This window comes from Apium graveolens, chromosome 2 (assembly GCF_009905375.1).
Source record: "Apium graveolens cultivar Ventura chromosome 2, ASM990537v1, whole genome shotgun sequence".
NCBI classification, from domain to species: domain Eukaryota; kingdom Viridiplantae; phylum Streptophyta; class Magnoliopsida; order Apiales; family Apiaceae; genus Apium; species Apium graveolens.
In genome coordinates, this window is record NC_133648.1 from 253,768,241 (window position 1) to 253,789,030 (window position 20,790).

Below are 20,790 nucleotides of genomic sequence, written 5' to 3' on the forward strand. Positions count from 1 at the left end.
TACGCAGCGCGGCTTTGTCGACTAGTACTTGAATAAAGGAGAAGACAACGTGTACATGGTGCCTCTCATATCGTGTCAACCCATTTTTCTTATTTCCTCAAATGTTTGAATTAGTAAGTAGAAAAAAAATCTTAATTACCTTATTGTCATGCATAAACTCAATTATCATCTTATTATTCTCCTAAAATCATTTTCCTCAAAATTCTCAATTACCTTTCAAAGATTTGATAATAATTATCTTTCTTTTATATATATAAAGAAAATCCCCGAGAGATTTAGATCGCTCGAATTATTTTTATCTATTTTTCTAGAACTCCATTGTTTTTAAATACTAAAATCAAGACTTCCTTATTTGGTTCATATTATTTAGAGAACAAAATCAAAACCTCTTTTAAGTTGAATACGAGATAAAATTCGAGATTTTTAAAATCAAAACTTCCTTCTTTAGTTCTAACTTTTTATTGAAAAAAATTAAATTCTTTTTTAAGCTCAATATCAGAAAGAACAAAATCGAATTTTTTTAAAGTTGAATACGAGATTTTAAAATTCAAATGGAAACAAGTCTTTTAATAATTATAAAACATAATTAAATTTTTAAATAATTTATTATGTATATATATAACCATTATTTTGTTATATATTCGTTCATTTTTAATATTCTATGAATCGTCTCAATATATAAAAAAATTAGTGGTGCTAAAATTTTAGATTTATGCATGTAAAAGAATGTAATATTTTGCGTCAATTATTTATATAAATTTTCCGTAACGATTATTGTTGTGCAATACATGCATTTACATAACAAGACTAAGTCACTTTGACAACCCTAATAACTAGTTGTATGATAATCTTATTATATTTTATATTTGTATTTCTTGAGTCTGTAAAAGTGTTAAGGAGATTAGAATAAAAAAAAATTTCTATGAACAACCATCAAGCTAAAAAATAAACTCTGGAAGAAGATCAATCATCATCATGCCTCAGAGAGAAGTGTAGAAGCTTGGAATGAAAAATGTTATTTTTGGAAAAATGTTATAAGTCACGTATCGACAAGTCACAGATCAAGATGTACAGAGATGTATGTCGAGAAGTCAAAAATAACTTGTGGAGAAGTCCAAGGAGATATCGACTAGTCAAAACTGCATGTAGAGAAGTGGAGATATCAATAAGTCAAAACTGCATGTAGAGAAGTGGAGATATCGACAAGTCAAAAATGCATGTAGAGAAGTGAAGATATCGACAAGTCAAAATTTCATGTAAAGAAGTGAAGATTTCGACAAGTCAAAACTACATATAGAGAAGTGGAGATATCGACAAGACAAAACTGCATGTAAAGAAGTGAACATATCGACAAGTCATAATACTTATGAAGAAGTAGAGATATCGATAAGTCATTATACGTATCGATATGTGACTTCTCTGTACAGTAAAATAGATCTCGATAGCAGCTTAGAATTCAGAATACAGACAACTTGAAGATCCAAGATTATCAGTCAATAAACAATTCTATCATTGAATTGGAAAGTCGACAAATGCATCTTAAAGAATGTAAAATCAAGGGCCAAGATGAACTGGACAAAGGAGGGTCGCAGAACTATTAGATTGTAATTGTGGCACTTAAAGTGGAAATAGTCAAATAGACTTTAGAAAATATGTTAGTCCATTTTAGTGTAATTTTTGTAAGTTGTGCATGTTGTTTTATAAAACATTTTACGGGTCCTTTGTTTAGTAAGCAACAAAACAGATCTAGAAATTTTGTATTCTCTCAAAATAAGTAGCTGAGTTCTTACCATCCAAGAACACAGATTTGTAACACAACAAATTTGATAAAAATATAAATCAACTGAGTTTTGATAAATTACTTTTGTCTTTTATATTCAGTTATTTATCTTTACAAAGTAATATCTAGTTGTTGAGTTCCAAAACCTAACACTATCTGATATTCAAGAAAGTAAAATCAAGAAAATCAAGAAAACACATCCCCGGTGTTGCACTTCATACATAACAATTATATTTTATTGTTTTCGGTTGATATTTGTATAACAATTTTTATTATATTCTCCTTCAAAATTTGCTATGTTCTTAAATTTGATATATTATTATTTTTAATTTGAGAGGACTATGTGTTTCAAACCATTGCTGTAAAAAGAAAAAAAATACGTATAGGTAAAGGTAAAGGTAATTTATTTGATGTTTATTTGTACATACATGTAACTAAGCTAAATATTTTGTAATGGTCAATTGTGTTGGCCGAGGGTCTCGCATCTTGCTAATATTTTGGAAATCAGACTGTCTTGGCTACCTTTGTTAGAAAAAGAAAAAAAATCAAGGATAATTCTATAGTATATATTATCATTATATACATGCAATTTACATATCTAAAGTCAGAGATACGTCTAGCGCTTCAATTATATTTATGAATATTGTTTATTTGATATTAATATGGTGTGTCGGCTACAAAGTCGTGGTACAAAATTCAGATTAATAATTAAAAAATCAGTTTTAGCTCTATTTAATCCTGTATTTTAAATATTAAAATAAAACATTCCTTCTTTAGTTCTATATTTTATAATACAAAATCGACACATTTTGTAAATTTGATAAGAGATTATTCTGTTTAAATCTCTGAGCAGAAAATCTAAATAAGGCAAAAGACAATAAATGCAGCTATGTTCAAAGATGTTGATTTCGGCTATAATCGAAATCTAAAACACTCATACAATGTTTAATGAAGACTATGTGTTAACTTTACAAAATTAGGTACAAATCTGATCCAAATTTACGTGTTTCTAAAATTTTGAGTTAAATTTAACATATATGTTAATTAAATTATGTCAACTAATTAAACTTATGTCTTTGTTATTTACATGCCTAACAAATCCTTCTACGAATATTTGCTATGTTTGAACAATTAAAAATACCATATCATATCGTTATAATTTAATAAAAACTTAGCCTTTTATTATATATTTATAATAATCTAGCTTATGTCCCTGCGTTTATTTTTTAGTTTTTATTTATATTTTTAATATATATATATATATATATATATTTGTGTGTATGTGTATTTTAAAAGTAACATATTTAACTTTTTTCAATAACTCCTCAATTTTAAATACTAAAATCAAAACTCTATTTTTTAAGTCCTAAGTTTTAGAAAATATAATCGAAACATTTTTTAAATTGAAGCGTATTTATCTTTTTTAGAGCTACTCTAATATAAAATTAAAACTTTATTTTTTAGATCCTAATAATATTTAAACAAAAAAAATAATAAATTACATATTTGAAATATAAAATATATTCAAATTTGTAGAAAAATCCGACATATCCAAAAATATGCATAGAAATAAAATTTTAATCTATACCGAAAAACATATAATAAAAAACTTGTTTTAAATAGAAATTGCATATCAAAAATCTTGTTATCTTTATCTTTATCATAATATAATTAAAGACAATTATAATTCAAATTTAAAATGAAAGCATTATACTATTACATTTTACTTTACAATATAATGAAAGAAATTTCAATTAACATAACCTACTATCTATCCAGTGGACGTAAGATTCGAGATACCTAATTTTATTATTTTCAGTCAGATTGAAATCCGAAATTTTATATTCTTGAAATTAAGAATTAAATTTATAATGGGTATCTGTCCAAAAAGCGTGATACAAATCGATATTAATATAATAATTTTCATATATATATATATATGTATATATATATATATTTTGGAAACATGAAACTCAATTGAATTGGAATTACTGTAACAGCCCGCACTTCCGGACTCTCAAATCCAAACCAGAACTAAAATAAAATACAATTTACTAATTCAAAACTCCTATTACAATGGTTACTATTACGAAAGCGCAGCTTACAGAAGTTTAAAAGTCAATCTACTCCAATACTAAGTCCTCGAACTCCAATGCTACCCAACTCGAATTCTTAAGTGAAACCTAAAATATTAAAAGAATGAGCGGCGAAGCCCAATATGAAAATAATTGATCCAACTAGCAGGCCAAGTAACACATACACATATAACAAAATACGATAATCTATACAATACGATATATGAAACAAACACTTTCGTTACATATTCTTATTCTTATTCTTATTCGATACACACAATACACATACCACATAAACAACAATAATTCAAAATCAATAACTCATCCCACGACTACTACAACCCGGGGACTACGGTCCTAAATTTTTAAAAAACTGTCACTAAAATCCGGAGACTACGGTCCTAAACTCTTATTTGATATTTTCACAAACCATGGCACAAATCAGAGATCCGAAATTATCGTTTGCACACAACACATATACGACAATACATATACATCGATACATATTCTATTACACATAATAATTTCAAATATATCATCACTTAGCCCAAATTTTGATAATCAAATAAAAATACGTAACACATAAATTTGAAAACACTAGAAATATCGATCGAAAACTTACCTCCAAAACTGTCCAGATCTGAATTCACCCTTTTTTGGCCCTTTAAACGATGTTTTCTTAGAAAACACGAAACACGAAAGTTGTATAGAACGAAAATACCTTTCCGAAAATTCCAGGATCACTGAATTCCGATTTACTACGAATTTTACAAACCTACTGATTTTTTTGCTAAGAAGAGCCCTACGAATTTTACTATTAAAAACGAGGAATACGAATATGGTGTATTTATAACGATACAAAACCTTGTATCTTAACCTACAAGTTATCCATATTAGAATCTGATCCAAATTTTAGGCCCATTAGTCTAATTCAATTTTAAATCCTAGTCCTTATATAATTTTAATCCTTTTTATTCTATTATTCCATTATTAATCTAATTCCAAAAATTACGGGATATTATAATAACAAATTGGTATCTACCCAAGAAAACTTGAGAAATGGGATGGAAATTTATAACAGATATCGGCTCAAGAAAAGGTGAATACAAACATGTATTAATATTTAAAGTTTCATATCGTATTCAAAGTTTGGAATTCATGAAATCCATTCGGTTTGGAATTTACAACGGCCGTCGGACCAAGAAAACATGATATGAATCTTAGTAATTAAATAATATTTAAATTGTATCTTTTGTCTAATTTACAAACTTATAGATTTTATTTTTCTATTTTTTAGTAATTAATCTATATTAAATTATTTAAGAAAATAAATTATAGTAACAATGCGAAGCGCGACTTAGTTGACTATTACTTATATAAAGAATACGACGAGTGCGGTGATGTGTCGCCTCTCAAATCCTCTCGCTCTATTTTTCTAATTTCTCAAATTTTTTAGTTAATAAAAATTAAAAAATATAGTTAGCTTACATTGCCCTAAACTTTATCCGATTTCTTCATAATTCAACTTACCATTCCTAAGCTTTCTCTACTTTCTTATTAATTCAACTTACCATCTTAATATTCTTCTAAATTACTGTGTTAAAATTTCTCCATTGTCCTTTTAATACAACTTACCATTCCTAAATTTTCTCGACTTTCTTCTTAATTCAAATTATCCTCTTAATTTTCTCATATATTAAAGAAAATTATCTAAAAATATGTTATATATATTTTAACTTATTTAAACATAAATACAAATATATTTTATGTATTTTTAACTAATTTAAATGCAAATCTAAAAATATGTTCTATACACGATCATCTTCAAACCATTATCCAAAAAAATATTATTTTAAGGTAAAAATATCCTTTATGTTGGTAATTTTTATATATTAAATAAATAACATAACGTATTATTTATTATTTAAGTAAAATTTTATGAGTACAAGTAAAACCATATTTATCAAAATTAGGGTGTAAATGAGTCAAATTGTTGGTGAGCTATTTGAAACTCGGTTCATATAATAGTCGAATTGGGCTTGGTAATAATCGTGTCGAGCTTGATTTCGAGCTATTTGAAATCTTTACAGAGCCGAACTCAACTTTCAAATTATTCGGCTTACAAGGTTCACGAGCTTCTATTAAATATATTTTTATAAAAATATCAAAAAAAATATTTATATTTTATATATTTAATCAAACCGAACACGAGTTAAATCGATCATGTTTTGAGTTTTTATCAATATTTAGTGAATCGATTCGAGCTTTTGTGCCGAACTCAAGCCATCAAACTTTTTACGAGCCGAGTTTCGAGATTAAAATTAAAGGTTCGGTCAAAATAGAGCTCGAGCCCGAACTTTTTAATCGAGCTTAGGCCTAAATTCTTTAATCGAGCTCGAGTCGAACCTGAACACTGTTCAGCTCGGCTACTGTCCAGACTCGCCTCGATTACACCTCTGTAACACCCCCTCTAAAAAATAGAAGGAAATATTACTTATAATCCATACACCTTGTTAGGTCACATAACACTGTAGAAGGGGGTTGAATATAGTGTTTAATACAATCAAATCGATTTTAAACACAAGTAACAGTAAACAGATATATTCAATATGATAGACTCTGTTACAATGGAACTGTTCTCTCTCAGTGATGAACAAATATCACTAAGAGCTGCTAGGTTACAATGTATAATCTTCTCGATAATGATAACATATATAGTGTAAACCTAATGTCTGTGTTTATATAGTACACAGTTACAAAATAACTTCTAAATGATATGGAATATAATTCTGTCTCCCAAAATATATCAATCAGATATCTCCAACAAGTCTTCCAATCTTCTAACTATTTCCATGCATATCTTCTTTTATTTTAGTCTCGATCTTCTACTGTAAATCAGCTTCCTTCCTTAACTGTAAGTCCTCCCGCACTTAAGTTCTGATATGACCTTAAGTTCTGATATGAAGTTCTGACTTCCAGTAAGTTCTGATATATCCTGTTTGTTAAGATCTAAAAACTAAACATGAATCATATTAGACATGACATCTCAAATATATCTAACAATCTCCCCCAACTTGTAAATTATGTAAAATATACAAGTTAATAGATTTGATGATGTCAAAAATATTTAAGTACAAATACAATAAGAGTTTAACTAGACAACTAACTACAACTTATAGTCCTTGTAGCTTTTACCAATCTCACTGAATCAATCTGAATCCATAATGATTCTTGAAAAAGTGTGATATCAGCTTTTCTTCTTTAATACTCAGGACTTGAGAGAGTGTAGTCTTGACTTGCTTCATCTCTTCACTCTGACTTTCAATTTGGTAGATTGCAGTCCTTAAAGTAGAGATATGGTTTCTTTCTAAACCATCATTCAGTCTTATTACCCTAGGATGAGAAGAATCTTTATTGTAGCACAGACATTTCTCTTTCAGTATCACTTCAAGCTTAGCAGAATTCTTCTTCATTGAAATTTCACTTCCATCATCTTCAACAATATTAGGAACGACATATGTAACTCTTGAACCAGAAATTCTTGCTTTATCTCTGATGGTGTTCAATATGAACTTTGACCATCTCCTGGTAATATTAGACTTTATATCTAAAAGGTAATGAAAAAATTGAAGTTTTTTCAGTGATTTGTTCAGCACATCTGATTCTGTCATTTGATATGTCCTTCCATCTTCAAGAAATAGAATCAATTTTTCTTTCACATTGTGCTTGTTATGAACATCCAGTACCACTTGAACAAATATAACTTTATCAAGATGTTTCTGTGTAACATCTTCAAGAGGTCCGTTAGTCAATAAAAATGGATCACTAGTAGCAACTTCAACTCATGTCTTAATCTTAGCTTCATCAGAACCAAACCTAGTCCAGCCCTGTCTTTTGGTTCACTAGCATTTAACCCAATAGTCATGAAATCAGACAGCAATTGGCTTTTCTTTGGATCTGATGGTTTGACATTTTTCCACATAAGTTTCTTTTTATCATCTACTTCCATTTTATCTAAATCAACTTGAGCACTGTCAGATATTGACTTGATGCTTTTATCAGAACTTGTTGTTTCTTGTTGTCCTTCACTCTGAACAACTTGAGCCTTGTCAGAGGTTGTCTTTGATTCTTCATAAATCTTCTTTCTTTTCAGAGTTTGAACATCTTTATCTTTAGCAAGATTATCATCAGTAACTTGAACCATTTTGCACACTAGCTTTATCAGAATTTGAGGAATTTTCATCTCCAGTGGCTTGGTTGGTTCATCAACTTTTCCTTTCCGTTTGTCTTTGGGATCAACCTCAGATTGTGATCTTGTCTTGGGCTTTGATGCCTCTGTTTGTGACTTCTACTTGATCACAATGCCTTTCTCCTTAGGCCTTTTGAGGTTTCTTTGCAACAGAAGCTTTTGGCTTTAGATTTTTCTTTTCATCTTTAAACTTAGCTTCTTCCTCCTTGAGATTTTCTAAATCCATTCATGGATTATGCTTCAAAAATAATCTTCTAGCAATTTCCTCATCAAGTGTCTGAATCTTGGGATCCTTGTAGTAGACAGTAGTCTGCTTTCCCTTGAGCTTCAGAGTTTGCATGAACTTTTGCGAATCTTGACTTTCACCTTGTATCAAAACATCAGGCTTTGTCAGAATTTGCTCATCAGAACTTGATATCAGATTTTGAGTTTCAGTACTTGCTATCAGATTTTGAGTTTGAGCAGCTTCAGAACTTGTCTTCTTTTAAGTAGAAGATTTGCTTGCTTCAGTAACTAGTTTCCTTGAAGAAACCTTTTTGCTCTGCTCTTTTCTTTGAACTTGACCTCTATCCTTGCTAGGGTTTCCCTGGTCATCAGCTTCATCATCTTTCTTCTTCTGTATTTGATCATTAGAGCATTTGGACTTAACTATCTTCTCCCCCTTTTTGGCATCATCCGATAATAGGATTGAGAGAAGAAGTTCCACTAAAGATTGAATATCATCCAATTGAGCCTGTTGAGAAACTTGATTTGCCAGGACCTCAGAAATTTGGGCCTGTTGCTTCTCTTGAGCTGTGTCTTAACATCAGAATTTATCACAAGCTCATCAGCTTTAGCTATGTGCTCTGTCAGAGCTTTAGAGCTTGGAATGCAATTAGTTTCATTCCACTTCTTGGTCCATTCTACACCTCTGTGAGTATCCTCCTAAGGAACAGGTGTAGCTTGCTCAACAAAATTCTTAACCAATGCTTCCTTTCCTAGAATGGGAGCTGGAGTATCAACAGAAACACTGTCTTTAGAACTTGAAGAAGATTCATTATGTTATGATAGCACCAGAGTGTGTGATGCAACTGGAGATTCAGCAATAACTTCATCTAAATTCTGAACATTAGAATTTATCTCCATATTTGGTGTAGATGGTGTAGATGATATCTCAGCATCAGTATTTAAGATAGGAGAATGAGTTGGAGATTGTTGAGCTTCTGTTGGTGGAGCTTCCAGATAAAGAACATTGGGTATATTCAGATTATGAATATCTATTTCAGAATTTGTAGCTTGTTCTTCAACATCATCTGTAGCTTCAATAGGAGAGACAGGAGGTGTTGGCACAGTATCTTGAACTTGAGTAGGGGATGGCAGAGCTTCAATTACAACAGGTTCTGATGAGATCATAAATTTCTGATCCCCTTCCTCAGCCTCAGTTGTATCCTTAGATGTAGGCTTAGCATTATACCTATTTGCCCTCATTTTCTTCAATCTCCTTACTAATGAAGGAGTTGTTGTAGCAGCATCAGAACTAGCAGTGCTCTTTCTCTTCAAAGAATCAGAATCTAGAGCTGCTGTTTCTTTCTGAGAAGTGACATTCTCAGCTTCAACAGTCACTGGTTCTGATGCATGAACCTGTGCTTCCTTTTCACATGTAACTCATGATATGTCGATTAAAATTCAATATTTATTTGTCAAATCAATACAAATTATTAGTAACCACAATTTTAATCAAAACATTAATCAAGAAATACAGTTCAAGTGGATGAAGTAAAGATTAATAGGTTTCAATGAGAACATTCACATTCACATAATACGAGATAAACAAAGACTAAATTTTGCAATCAAAAGAAATTTCATTAAAATATCCAAAGAGTACATTTCATGAAATTTATAGATTACATTCAAAAGATTACAAGATAATCCTAGTCTAAGATAGTAAAAATTAACAGCCTAGGTCCCAGAAGGAAAGCTATCAATTAGTTCCTCATGTTGCTGACAAAAAGCACTGCAAGACGGATGATCCGTTCTTGCTGAAGAAGAGCCTCCCTCCGTTCTTCTTCCAAGCGATTAAGATGGAGTTGATAGTCCATCTGAAAGAACAAGAGATTTTTCTGAAACTCTTGTGGAACCATGTTCCATATCTCAGCAGGAATGGCAGTGATGTGCCATTCTTGTTCCCAGTCACCACAACTGAACTCGACATTGAAGATTTCATAGTTCATAAACATGTTTACAAGAACCATTTTTATGAAGGAAGAAAATGGTGAGAAGTAAAATAGAGAGAATGATTTTGTGTGACAATAAAAGATGATTTGTCTGAGATGAAATGTCGGTTAAATAGCCAATGGAATATCAAGGGACTAGAGGACTGATTAATGACTAAGTGTAGAGTTAACCTAATGAGCATCTCCCTAGACCGATGTGTAATGATTTAGGCAATATGTGAACAGTCAATAGTTAAAGCAAGAGTTAATGGGCACATGAAATAAGTAATAATTACCGTGCGCATGCAGTTTTTCAAGACAAACACATTTACCACTAACCCAAATGATTATGACTGTTTTTATCTCACCTAAATATATTCTGATTAAATATGACCGTTTCAGTATTTAACACAAATAAGTCAAGTAAAGAATAATGCCACGTAAGCATCAGAGTTTCCATCAGGAATTAATATCAAAACTTGACTATTATCAGATTTTAACAGTCATCAGAATATGGCTTCTGTACTCAAAAAGTGAATGTTTGTATCCATGCTTCTTCATACAAATACTGACTTGATCCTTCAGAGTTTAATCATCAGAACTTCCTTCATAACTTGTCCTCAGAATTTATGCAAATGGCACTTAACTGTTTGTCAAAAACAACTTAATCACCACAGTAATTTTCATCATTCATATGGAGCGAGAGTGTGTGCATTAGCAAAATATCAGATAAAGATTAAAGTCTGATATACTTCAGTACATCTTAGAAATAAGGCATAAGTAAGAAAAGTGCTTAAAATCTGTCATTAATGCATTCGTGTTATTGTGCTAATTTTAGTCTTAGTGTTGCCTGTTGGTGCAATCACATTGTTATATTTACTAGTATTTGATTAATTAAGGATAAAATGTGTTTAGATGGAATAGAATTGGTAGATGAATCAGACTGATCAAAATATTTTATAACACATATCTTATGTCCGCCCTATCCAACGAGGCACATGAGGCCTGATAAATTGACATCCCTCAATTAAGCTTTTTGGATTTTTTTAGCATTTAAAATCATGTATAAATTGAAAATGTATACTTTAGAAAATGACACTTTTCAATAGTTTTTAGCTGTAGTCTTGGCATGCTAAACGGGTTGCTGCACACAGTAGATGCACTCATATATTTCACCTCTGTGAAATTGATCCAGCCAGGTTTACTTTATAGATTAGTAAACACCGGTTTACACAGCATGCAATAAGATGTACTAAACCCTACTTTAAGATATCTCTAAATCTTTCGGTTTCTGGTTTAGTGAATCTTTGCAAATCGTGTAGGTCTGTGACTTTCCTTTGTCAGTTAATTTTGACCCTTGATCTAGCACTCTTCAAGCTGCTTTTGTAGACTTTTTGATCTAAGTGATAAGATCGTTTGTTGATTGGTAATCTTGAATATTTAACTTGTCTGTATTCTGTACTTGAGGTTCATATCGATATCTCCAGTTTATTGTATAGAGAAATGACATCTCGATAAGTATAATTTCTTATCGAGATCTCTTAGTTCTTTATAAGTGTCTTTGACTTGTCGAGATCTTCGAGTTCTCAATAAGTGACTTCGCTTGTCGAGGTCTCCAAAACTCTGTATGTAGAAATGACTTGTCGATATCTCTGAGATCTCTATAAGTATTTTGACTTGTCGATATCTCTGAGATCTTTAATGAGAAAATTGACTTGTTGATATCTCCAATATTTATATCTTTATTTTGACTTGTCGATATCTCTGAATTCTCTATATGCAAAATGACTTGTCGATATCTCAGAGATCTCTATATATATTTTGACTTGTAGATATCTCTGAGATATCTAATGAGAATTTGACTTGTCGATATCTCCGATCTTCGTATCTTCATTTGACTTGTCGATATCTCTGAGACTTCTCTATAAGCCAATTTGGACTTCTCGATAAGTCATTCTGAAGTTCTCGAATGACTTCTTTATATGACTTGATCTGTGACTTATAGATATCTTGACTTAGAACATTTTTCCTAAAACAGATTTATTCAACTCCAAGTTTCTTCGCCTTTTATCTGATGCATGATTTTGTTGATCTTCTTCCAGTGTTTATTCTTAGGCTTGAGATTGTTTACAGAAAAATACTCTAGTCTGATCTTTAACATTTTTACAGATACAAGTAATATAATACAAAATACATATTTAGACTATCATACAACTAAATTTTAGGGTTGTCAATATGACTTAGTCTTGTTATGATACAGACATGTCTTGCACAACATGCTACAAATGAAAAAAAACTCTAAGAAATCAACTTGAACATAAACAAACTGCTATTGTTAAATGGAAAGAATCCATGAACGCAACCAACAAGATCATGAAAATTCAAGGCAATGAATCTTTCTGTGATAATGTTGGAAATAGGGATAAAGTGAAACTTGAACCTGTTAGTGAAGCTTGTGAGTCAACAGATAGTGATTATCCGTTGAAAGACAAAGTATCAACGGATAAAAGCTATCCGTTGAAGGAACCAATTAGTTCTTTCAAACTGGAAAAACTCAATGAGAAGTATATGGTCCAGTTTGGAAGAATTTTGTGATTGGTGAGTGTAGCAAAACCAACAAGAAAAGGAACAATAGAAATGGCAAGATAAGAATTAACAAACACAACAACTACACTCCAGATAAATAGGCTCCTAAAAAAATTGTGCTAAGTGTGGTAGTTTCAGTCACTTGTCTTTTAATTGCAAGTCTACGCCTATGATACTATGTCCACACGTAACATGTCCGTGCCTGCCATGCATTCTTTACCAATGTCAAATATTTTTAATGAGAATTGTAATAACATGTCATTCATTTCCAGTTTCTACTTTTCTGCGTATGCCATGTCTTGTAACATATCTAAAATGAATAACATGTTTACTCCTCACATGAATGTTATGCATCCGCAAAACTTGGCATCTGATTCAAACATCATTAACTTTACTCAAAGATTAAGGATGAAAGTGAATCTTGATTCCCCAAAGCATAAAGTTAAGAATGATAAAAAGGCAAAGAAAGCATCTGAAGGAATCTTGATCCCCCAAAGCCTAATTTGAGAGTGTATTGAATGAAATTCTCAAAAGCGTTTCTATCAATGTCAACTTCAAAGGACAATGATTTGAAGTTCTCTAAGTAGTCCTTGGTAAACACCGTAGGAACCTAGGGTTTTTTCACCATAAAAATCATCCTTGCCGGTAGATATATTACATATTTAATTACTATATTAATTTTGTATTTGTTAATCTACTAAGGGGCTGTTAACATTAAGATCTTGTTAATTGCAGCAATATGTACATCACAGATGATAGCATGGACAAGTTCTACTTGGACTTGCATTGTGCTACTAGTGTTGTCGATTGTACCTTTGCATAATATGATCTATCTTGGCGCCTTGTGTCTAGTAAGGCTTAAAGGATCTTATTTTGTCTCTATTATTTGACTGCAAATGTTATAATATGCTGTCAGTTTATGCAATATGAATAGTCCAAGGAGCTCATTTGTGTTTTCGTTATAAGTTTATATGTTCTTTTATATAATCCAGGGACAGTTGAGCGAACCCTAGTCAAACATTATAGGAAGAGGGATTCAATAGGAACACTCTTCTTTCTGTAGATAATGTGTAAATGGGTATGTTAGTGATTTTGAGGCAAAATTACATAGAAATCACCAAGAAAAATCCTTTCAAGCCATATTATAAGATCAATCAATATGAGCACGTACATGACATAAGTGTATATCAACCGAGCAATCGAAAAATTCCCCCAAAAAAAATGAGGTTATGTAACTTAAGGTTTGTGCGGAGCAAAGTTACGAGGGTAAATGTTTGTGTCTTGGCCTGACTCGCGAAACCTTCAATTTTGCCTTCGGACGGCTATTAGAGAGGATTGTTAGAGTGACACAGAAAATAAAATATGACATTCTTATACTTGCTCCCACAAACAAATATAGTCGATGTGTATTTCCCTTCCTTTTACACTATGTTTTGTATTTTTTTAATAATTTTCATGCGCTTGACTAATTAATTGTTTGAGAGAAAATGACAGTGCAACTACAAACTTTGATCTTGCTGTCATGGACACATTTATAACTTTCTGCGTTCGCTGTGGTTAGTTTCCTCTATTCTCTTCAAACATGGCTGTAATTTTCTTTTCCAGATGAAGGGAGTGCCTTGGAAATAGAATTAGCAAAATTGTTCAAGACATACCGTGGCAATCCTTCAGATAGACTTATTGTAAAAAATTATCAATTAAATGTTAGCAGATAACATATTTAGTAGTATGCATGTTTATGAGTGCACTACATAATCATAGTAACGTGATATTGTGTTATGTAGAAGTATCTTTACCTGTTAATCCCTGTGTTCATAAATAACTCTTCAATGTTATTCTTCCTGCAGTTAACAGAGAATAATTGGTATTGTTAAGTGACGTAAGTTTCAGTAGTATAACAAAGATCTGAGGTAAATATGACTTCAGTTGTTCGGAAGCTCTTGCCAACAACCTGAATTACACATTATTTCCGGAACAATTTGGAGTCAACTAGAATTTTGTCAGGATTCGTAATCTACCCTATTTCTGTTTCTATTACATTATGAGTACTGTGTTGATTCAATTAAGTTAGATACATAATTCGATGAGCAGGAAGTTTGTGTTCAAAACGAGTGGTTTGAGTTTTCTTGGTGACTAATAGATGGCCTCAGACATTTTTGGAGGCTAACTTAGTGCAGATCCTTCTGATAATAATCAGAATCACATATTGATAGACTGAAATATAGCTTGCTTTAGCTGTCAAAAGCCGAAATACAATTTCATGCACAAAAAGAATATTACCCTGTGAAAAAATGTTGTTCTTTGGAACAAGTACCACTACAAGAAAATCACACATTTGTGACCAACAAATTTGGTCAGAAATGAGCTTAGTTGGTGGCAATATTTCCTTTCAGCTGATTGTAACTATCTATCTCTAAAATTTTCTCACCTTTTTCGAATATATTATATTGTTTCAGTAGTTGTAGCAAGTGTATGTTAACAATTACGGGCCTACTTACAATTTTGTTCAAAAAGCCTATTAACTGTTCAGTTCTGATATGTTGTTCTTTAGGGTCATCACACTTTGCCCACGAGCAATGACAATGAAGGATATGGAAAGAAGGAAATGCTCCTCAAATGGAAATGCCTTGAAGGAGAGGCGCACTCATTAAATTCTTAAATATCATACTATATATCTTCTACTTTGTACCTCCCTTGTCCAAGATCTAACCGCTCATCTAATTTTTTTTTTGCAGCCTGCTACTACGACAGTTCTGATCCTTGACAAAGACACTGAAGCATGCCCCACATTTCTGGTGTTCATTGTTTTCCTTCTATTGAAGGTCTTCTTGCTGAAACAAAGCCTGTTTAAGCTTTTTGCCTTGCTGTTTATATGACCTGGTTGTCTTATATTTAATATATATTAATTACTCACAAGAACAAGTATGGCACTTGAAGTAATATTATACGTCCTTCTGCAGCATCGATTTTGTTAATAATTATAGATGAAGAATGTTTAGATTGCAGATAAACGTAACAGTATATGTGTTAACATAGAAGCATGTGCCTTGCATGGGCTTATATATATGCCATTTTTATTCAATTTTTCAACAATAAGTTACATACTGGAGGAGGTTACATTTCTTATTAATCTGAACCTAGCCATGAGCCTATGATCCATCTGGATTCTTATATAATCATCTTTTTATGGATAAAACACATACAATTAGTGACAGCACTGTTGTTTCTCCTCCAGGTTCTTTTCCATGCAGAGAACTGGCATCAATTTAAGCTGCATTTATGGTTTAAGAAGAAATTAGAGTTACAAATACATGTGAAGTTGATTTATGTAGTTTTGCCTAAAGATGGAAACCACAAGTTATTAGAGATAGACTTACGTAGTGCAGTCAAATTTAGGATCACCAGAAAATAGAAACGGAACTCCACATTTTTCAGGGAGAGAATCAATTCTTGGTATACGAGCAGCAGAATCAGGATACTGAGAAATCACTTGATGGGCGCACGAGCAGTATTCTCTCCTTTCTGCTTTAGTCTTGAGCTGTGAACGTACTGCTCTATACGCGTTACAGCACTCACCAGATGGCTCTGGCTTCTGACCTCCAGTAAAAGAATTACACTCAGCTCCTATTCTCTGTACCCCAGGTTCACTACATATAGAAGCCTCCCCTTGCTTCACCATGATATGAGCCGCCAACACCAACAGTACTGCCAAGTAAGAAATTCTCGCCATTTTTTCTGAATATATATATCTCTCTCTCTCTCTTATGACGAATGTTGAGGATAGATTTTGAAGATAGACATAGTAGTATTTATATGATGATTTGGGAAAATATCCTGTACTAAATAAATTAACTTTAACTAAAAGTTAGGACGTGAAATTTGGCTTCAACATGTGATTTCTAGTAATTAACCATTTTCATTGATAAGTGTCTATTGAATTTTTTTTGTATGGTTACTAGTTAGGCTTCAGTTCAGACTATATTAGTGTCATTTGGACACCAAACTACATCATACTGACTAGTAACTACATATTTCTAATGCATGAGCATCATAAGCCCACTGTTTGGTATCATTTAATTGTTTAGGTTTCTTAGTTTGATGTATAAGTTTATATAATACTATTGTTTGGTTGTCTGCCTTCTTTTTAAGTTACAATTTAATTCTTGGTTATTATTAAAAGTTATAGGATTGTGGGGCGGAACCAGAAACATTTACTTTAGGGGGTTACTGAGTAAATTCTGAGAGGCGCCCTCTTATATTTTGATTTTTAGGCGTACACTTCTATAATTTTCAAAAGTTTTAATGGCTAAAAAGCCTACCAAGCCTTTATTTTGGTCCATTTAAAATTCACCAAACTATTTTAGAAGTTACACAAAACTATTTTAGAAATTACCGGTCATTAAGGTTTGGCTATCCAGCAAAATAATCTCTCATTTGTGATTATTTCCGATTTCTCAGCAAAATATTTTTTTCGTTTGTCATATCAAATTTATACTCTTCTGCGCTCTTTTGTTTCATATTTACAAAACCTGTTTTACTTTCGAACCCGAACTAATCACATACTCCACTGCAATCTGCACCACTTGTCCATCGCTACCTGGGAAGAACAAGACATATTTAATGACCTCATTCGAAGAAAAAATTGATTCACTACCGAGTTAGAGGATTAGAGTAAACTGACATTAAATTTATGGAGCACTCAGATGTAGAATCTAGTTCCTTAAGTCTCCCCATCAGAAAAGATAATAGTATGAGATTTAACATTTAAAATACACTAGACAGGTATATAGCTATTTACAGTTTCTATTTATATTATTACTTCTTACAAACAAATTGGGAAATTATGCATGTGATAAATAATATTCCATGACAAATGAAATGTTACTTTATACAAAAATTAGAGGATTGATTTTTACTAGTTTAATTAAGTACAAAATGTGTTTAGATGGAGGAATAGAACGGGTAGATGAATCAGACTGATCAAAATATTTTATAACACAGCACTTATGTCCGCCCAATCCAACGAGGCACATGAGGCCTGATAAATTGACACCCCCTCGATTAAGCTATTTGATTTTTTTAGCATTTAAAATCATGTATAAATTGGAAATGTATACTTTAGAAAATGACACTTTTCAGTACTTTTTGGCTGTACTCTTGTCATGCTAAACGGGTTGCTGCACTCACGTTTTTCACCTCTGTGAAACTGATCCGTGCCAGGTTTTTTTTCACTCATGAGATAATAGCCTCCTCTGGCTCTGCCACCACCAGAAACTCCATCACCAAGTATGCAATTCTCACCATTTTTTAAAGCCTAGTAGTGTACGCATATCTACCATTACTTTACCTTCCGGTTTATGTTTTCTCTAGTGTTGTGTTTGGGTGATGGTGGTACATTCGTGTTACTGTAGTGCCAAAATTTAGTCTGAGTGCTAGCTGCTGCTTGCTGGTGCATTCGTGTGATTATGGTGTCAAATTTAGTTTTAATTTACTTGGTTTGTAAGGATTATGTAGGACGACATCACGTTATAATCCCTAATGATTATCTCTTTAATAGAATAGTTCGATTTCACACTCTGTTATAATCCTGAGAAGTTAATAAATGTCTGGTTAATGCGATTCTATTCTATTTGATATGTTGGGGGTGCATCCTTCTGCAACCATAAGTGGTTGATGTAATTGTAAGTAGTTGATGTCTAGGCATAAGTGGTAAGGCATAAAGCAAAACGGATTGGGAAATATGAACAATGAGTCAATGAGTGATGTATTAGAAAAACCAGTTAAAGCAAAGTAGCACTACGAGCTGAATTTAAATTAATTTAATCGTGTGATTATGTAATGGAAGCACCCCTATAGCTAATCAGGCTCAAAAAGAAACAACTTGCACATTTCTGTTTGCGAAGAGGGCAGCCACCCAAGTCAATTATGATTAGATGATAATGGTGATAATCATAAGGGGGCTTCTATGGATTACAATCATGCTCTGTTCATAATTAGTTGGATTCAGTATCACATCCTTTGTCTGATCCTTGACAAAGCCACTTAACCATACCCCCAAATTTCTGGGGTTCACCGTCTCTTTTCAATTGAAGGTTTTCTTGCTGGAAAAAAAAGACCTCTTTGAGCTTTTCGCCTTGCTGCTTATGTGACCAGGTTGTCTTGCATTCAATATATATTAATTACTCGCAAGAACAAGTAGGGCACTTAAAGTAGTGTGTGCTTCTGCAGCACTGGTTTTGTTAATAATTGTAGTCTAGATAAAAAATGTTTTGATTGCATATAAATGTAACAATATACGTGTTAATATAAATGTCTGTGCCTTGCACGAGTTTAAACATTATAAATGCCAGTTTATTTTTAATTCAAATTTCCAAAATTAAGTTACATACTGGAGGAGGTTACATATCTTATTAATCTGAAACTAGCTATGATCCATCCGGATACTTAAGATTATTTTTATGGAGAACGCAAACACAATTGGCGACATCATTGTTGTTCGTCCTCCAGGTGCTTTTCCACGCAGAGAATTGACATCAATTTAAGCTGCATGTGTTGTTTCATACGAAATTAGAAAATTGTGAATACATGTTAAGTTGATATATGTAGTTTGGAAAGCACAAGGTATTAGAGATAGACTTACGCATTGCAGTCAAATTTAGTATCACCAAAAAATAGAAACGGAACTCCACATTTCTCAGGGAGAGAATCAATCCTTGGAATACGAGCAGCAGAAGCAGGATACTGTGAAATCACTTGATGGGCGCACGAGCAATATTCTCTCCTTTCTGCTTTAGTCTTGAGCCGTGAACGTATTGAACATGTGATTGATCTAGTAATTAACCATTTTCATGCATAAGAGTCTGTTAAATTCTTTTGTATGATTACTAGTGAGGCTTCAGCTTAAACTACATGATACTGACCAGTAACTACATATTTTCAATGCATGAGATTGAGCATCATATGCCCACTGTTTGGTATCATTTATATGTTTCAGTTTCGTAGTCTGATGTATGAAATTATGTAATACTATTGTTTAATTGTCTTCCTTATTTTAAGTTACATCTTAGTTCTTAGTTATTTTTGAAAGTTATAGGAGTCTTGAGACGAGGCTTTATTTTTGAAATTAACTTGGTTTAGTTTTTTTGTATAGCGGCTCGCCAGAACACAGAACTATTTGGAAAAATAACGGGTCTTTAAGGTACCCAGAAAAATAGATCTCTCTTTTGTGATTATTATTCAATTTCTCAGCAAAATATATTTCTCGGTTGTCATATCAAATTTATACTCATCTGCGCTCTTTTGTTTCATAGTTACAAAATCTGTTTCTCCACTGCAATCTGCACCACTTGTCCATCTCTACCCGGGTAGAACAAGACATTAACAATAACCTCATTCGAAGAAAAAATTGATTCCTTGACCTTTTTCGGTACTTTTTGGCTGTAGTCTTGGCATGCTAAACGGGTTTCTGCACTCGGTATATGCACTCATGTAATCATGTTGTTCACCTCTGTGAAACGGATCGGTGCCAGGTTTTTGTTCACTCATGATATTATAGCCTCCCCTGGCTCTGCAACCACCAGAAACTCCATCACCAAGTATGCAATATTCACCAATTTTTTTAAAGCCTAGCAGTATACATATATATACCATTACTATACCTTCCGTTTATGTTTTCTCTAGTGTTGTGTTTGGGTGCTGGTGGTTCACTCGTGTTGTGTTGCCAAAATTTAGTCCGATTGCCGGCAGTTTGCTGGTGCATTCGTGTGGTTGCTATGTCAAAATTTAGTTTTAATTTATCTAATTTGTAAGGTTCAGGAATAACATCACGTTATAATCCTGAAAAACTAATAATAATGATTATCTCGTTTATAGAATAATTTGATTCCACTCTCTGTTATAATCCTGAAA

The 20,790-nt window shown here is 32.3% G+C and overlaps 1 protein-coding gene and 2 long non-coding RNA genes across 4 annotated transcripts; 2 read left to right on the forward strand and 1 right to left on the reverse strand.

Annotated features, from left to right (window-relative positions):
- Positions 1 to 13,424: 13,424 nt before the first annotated feature.
- LOC141706255 (uncharacterized) lies at positions 13,425 to 16,172 on the forward strand. 2 transcript variants are annotated; one of them, XR_012568727.1, is made up of 5 exons: positions 13,425 to 13,527; positions 13,618 to 13,733; positions 14,377 to 14,438; positions 14,730 to 15,281; positions 15,434 to 16,172. It is a non-coding gene; the product is annotated as an uncharacterized LOC141706255 (long non-coding RNA). The 2 variants fall into 2 exon arrangements; XR_012568726.1 differs by having other exon boundaries at positions 14,730 to 16,172.
- Positions 16,173 to 16,255: 83 nt separating this feature from the next.
- On the reverse strand, positions 16,256 to 16,612 carry LOC141700008 (non-specific lipid-transfer protein 3-like). Its single transcript, XM_074503779.1, has one exon. The coding sequence runs from the start codon at positions 16,610 to 16,612 to the stop codon at positions 16,256 to 16,258; it is 357 nt and encodes a 118-aa protein (XP_074359880.1).
- Positions 16,613 to 17,724: 1,112 nt separating this feature from the next.
- LOC141706256 (uncharacterized) lies at positions 17,725 to 20,778 on the forward strand. Its single transcript, XR_012568728.1, has 3 exons — positions 17,725 to 18,168; positions 20,033 to 20,080; positions 20,193 to 20,778. It is a non-coding gene; the product is annotated as an uncharacterized LOC141706256 (long non-coding RNA).
- The last annotated feature ends 12 nt before the right edge of the window (positions 20,779 to 20,790 follow it).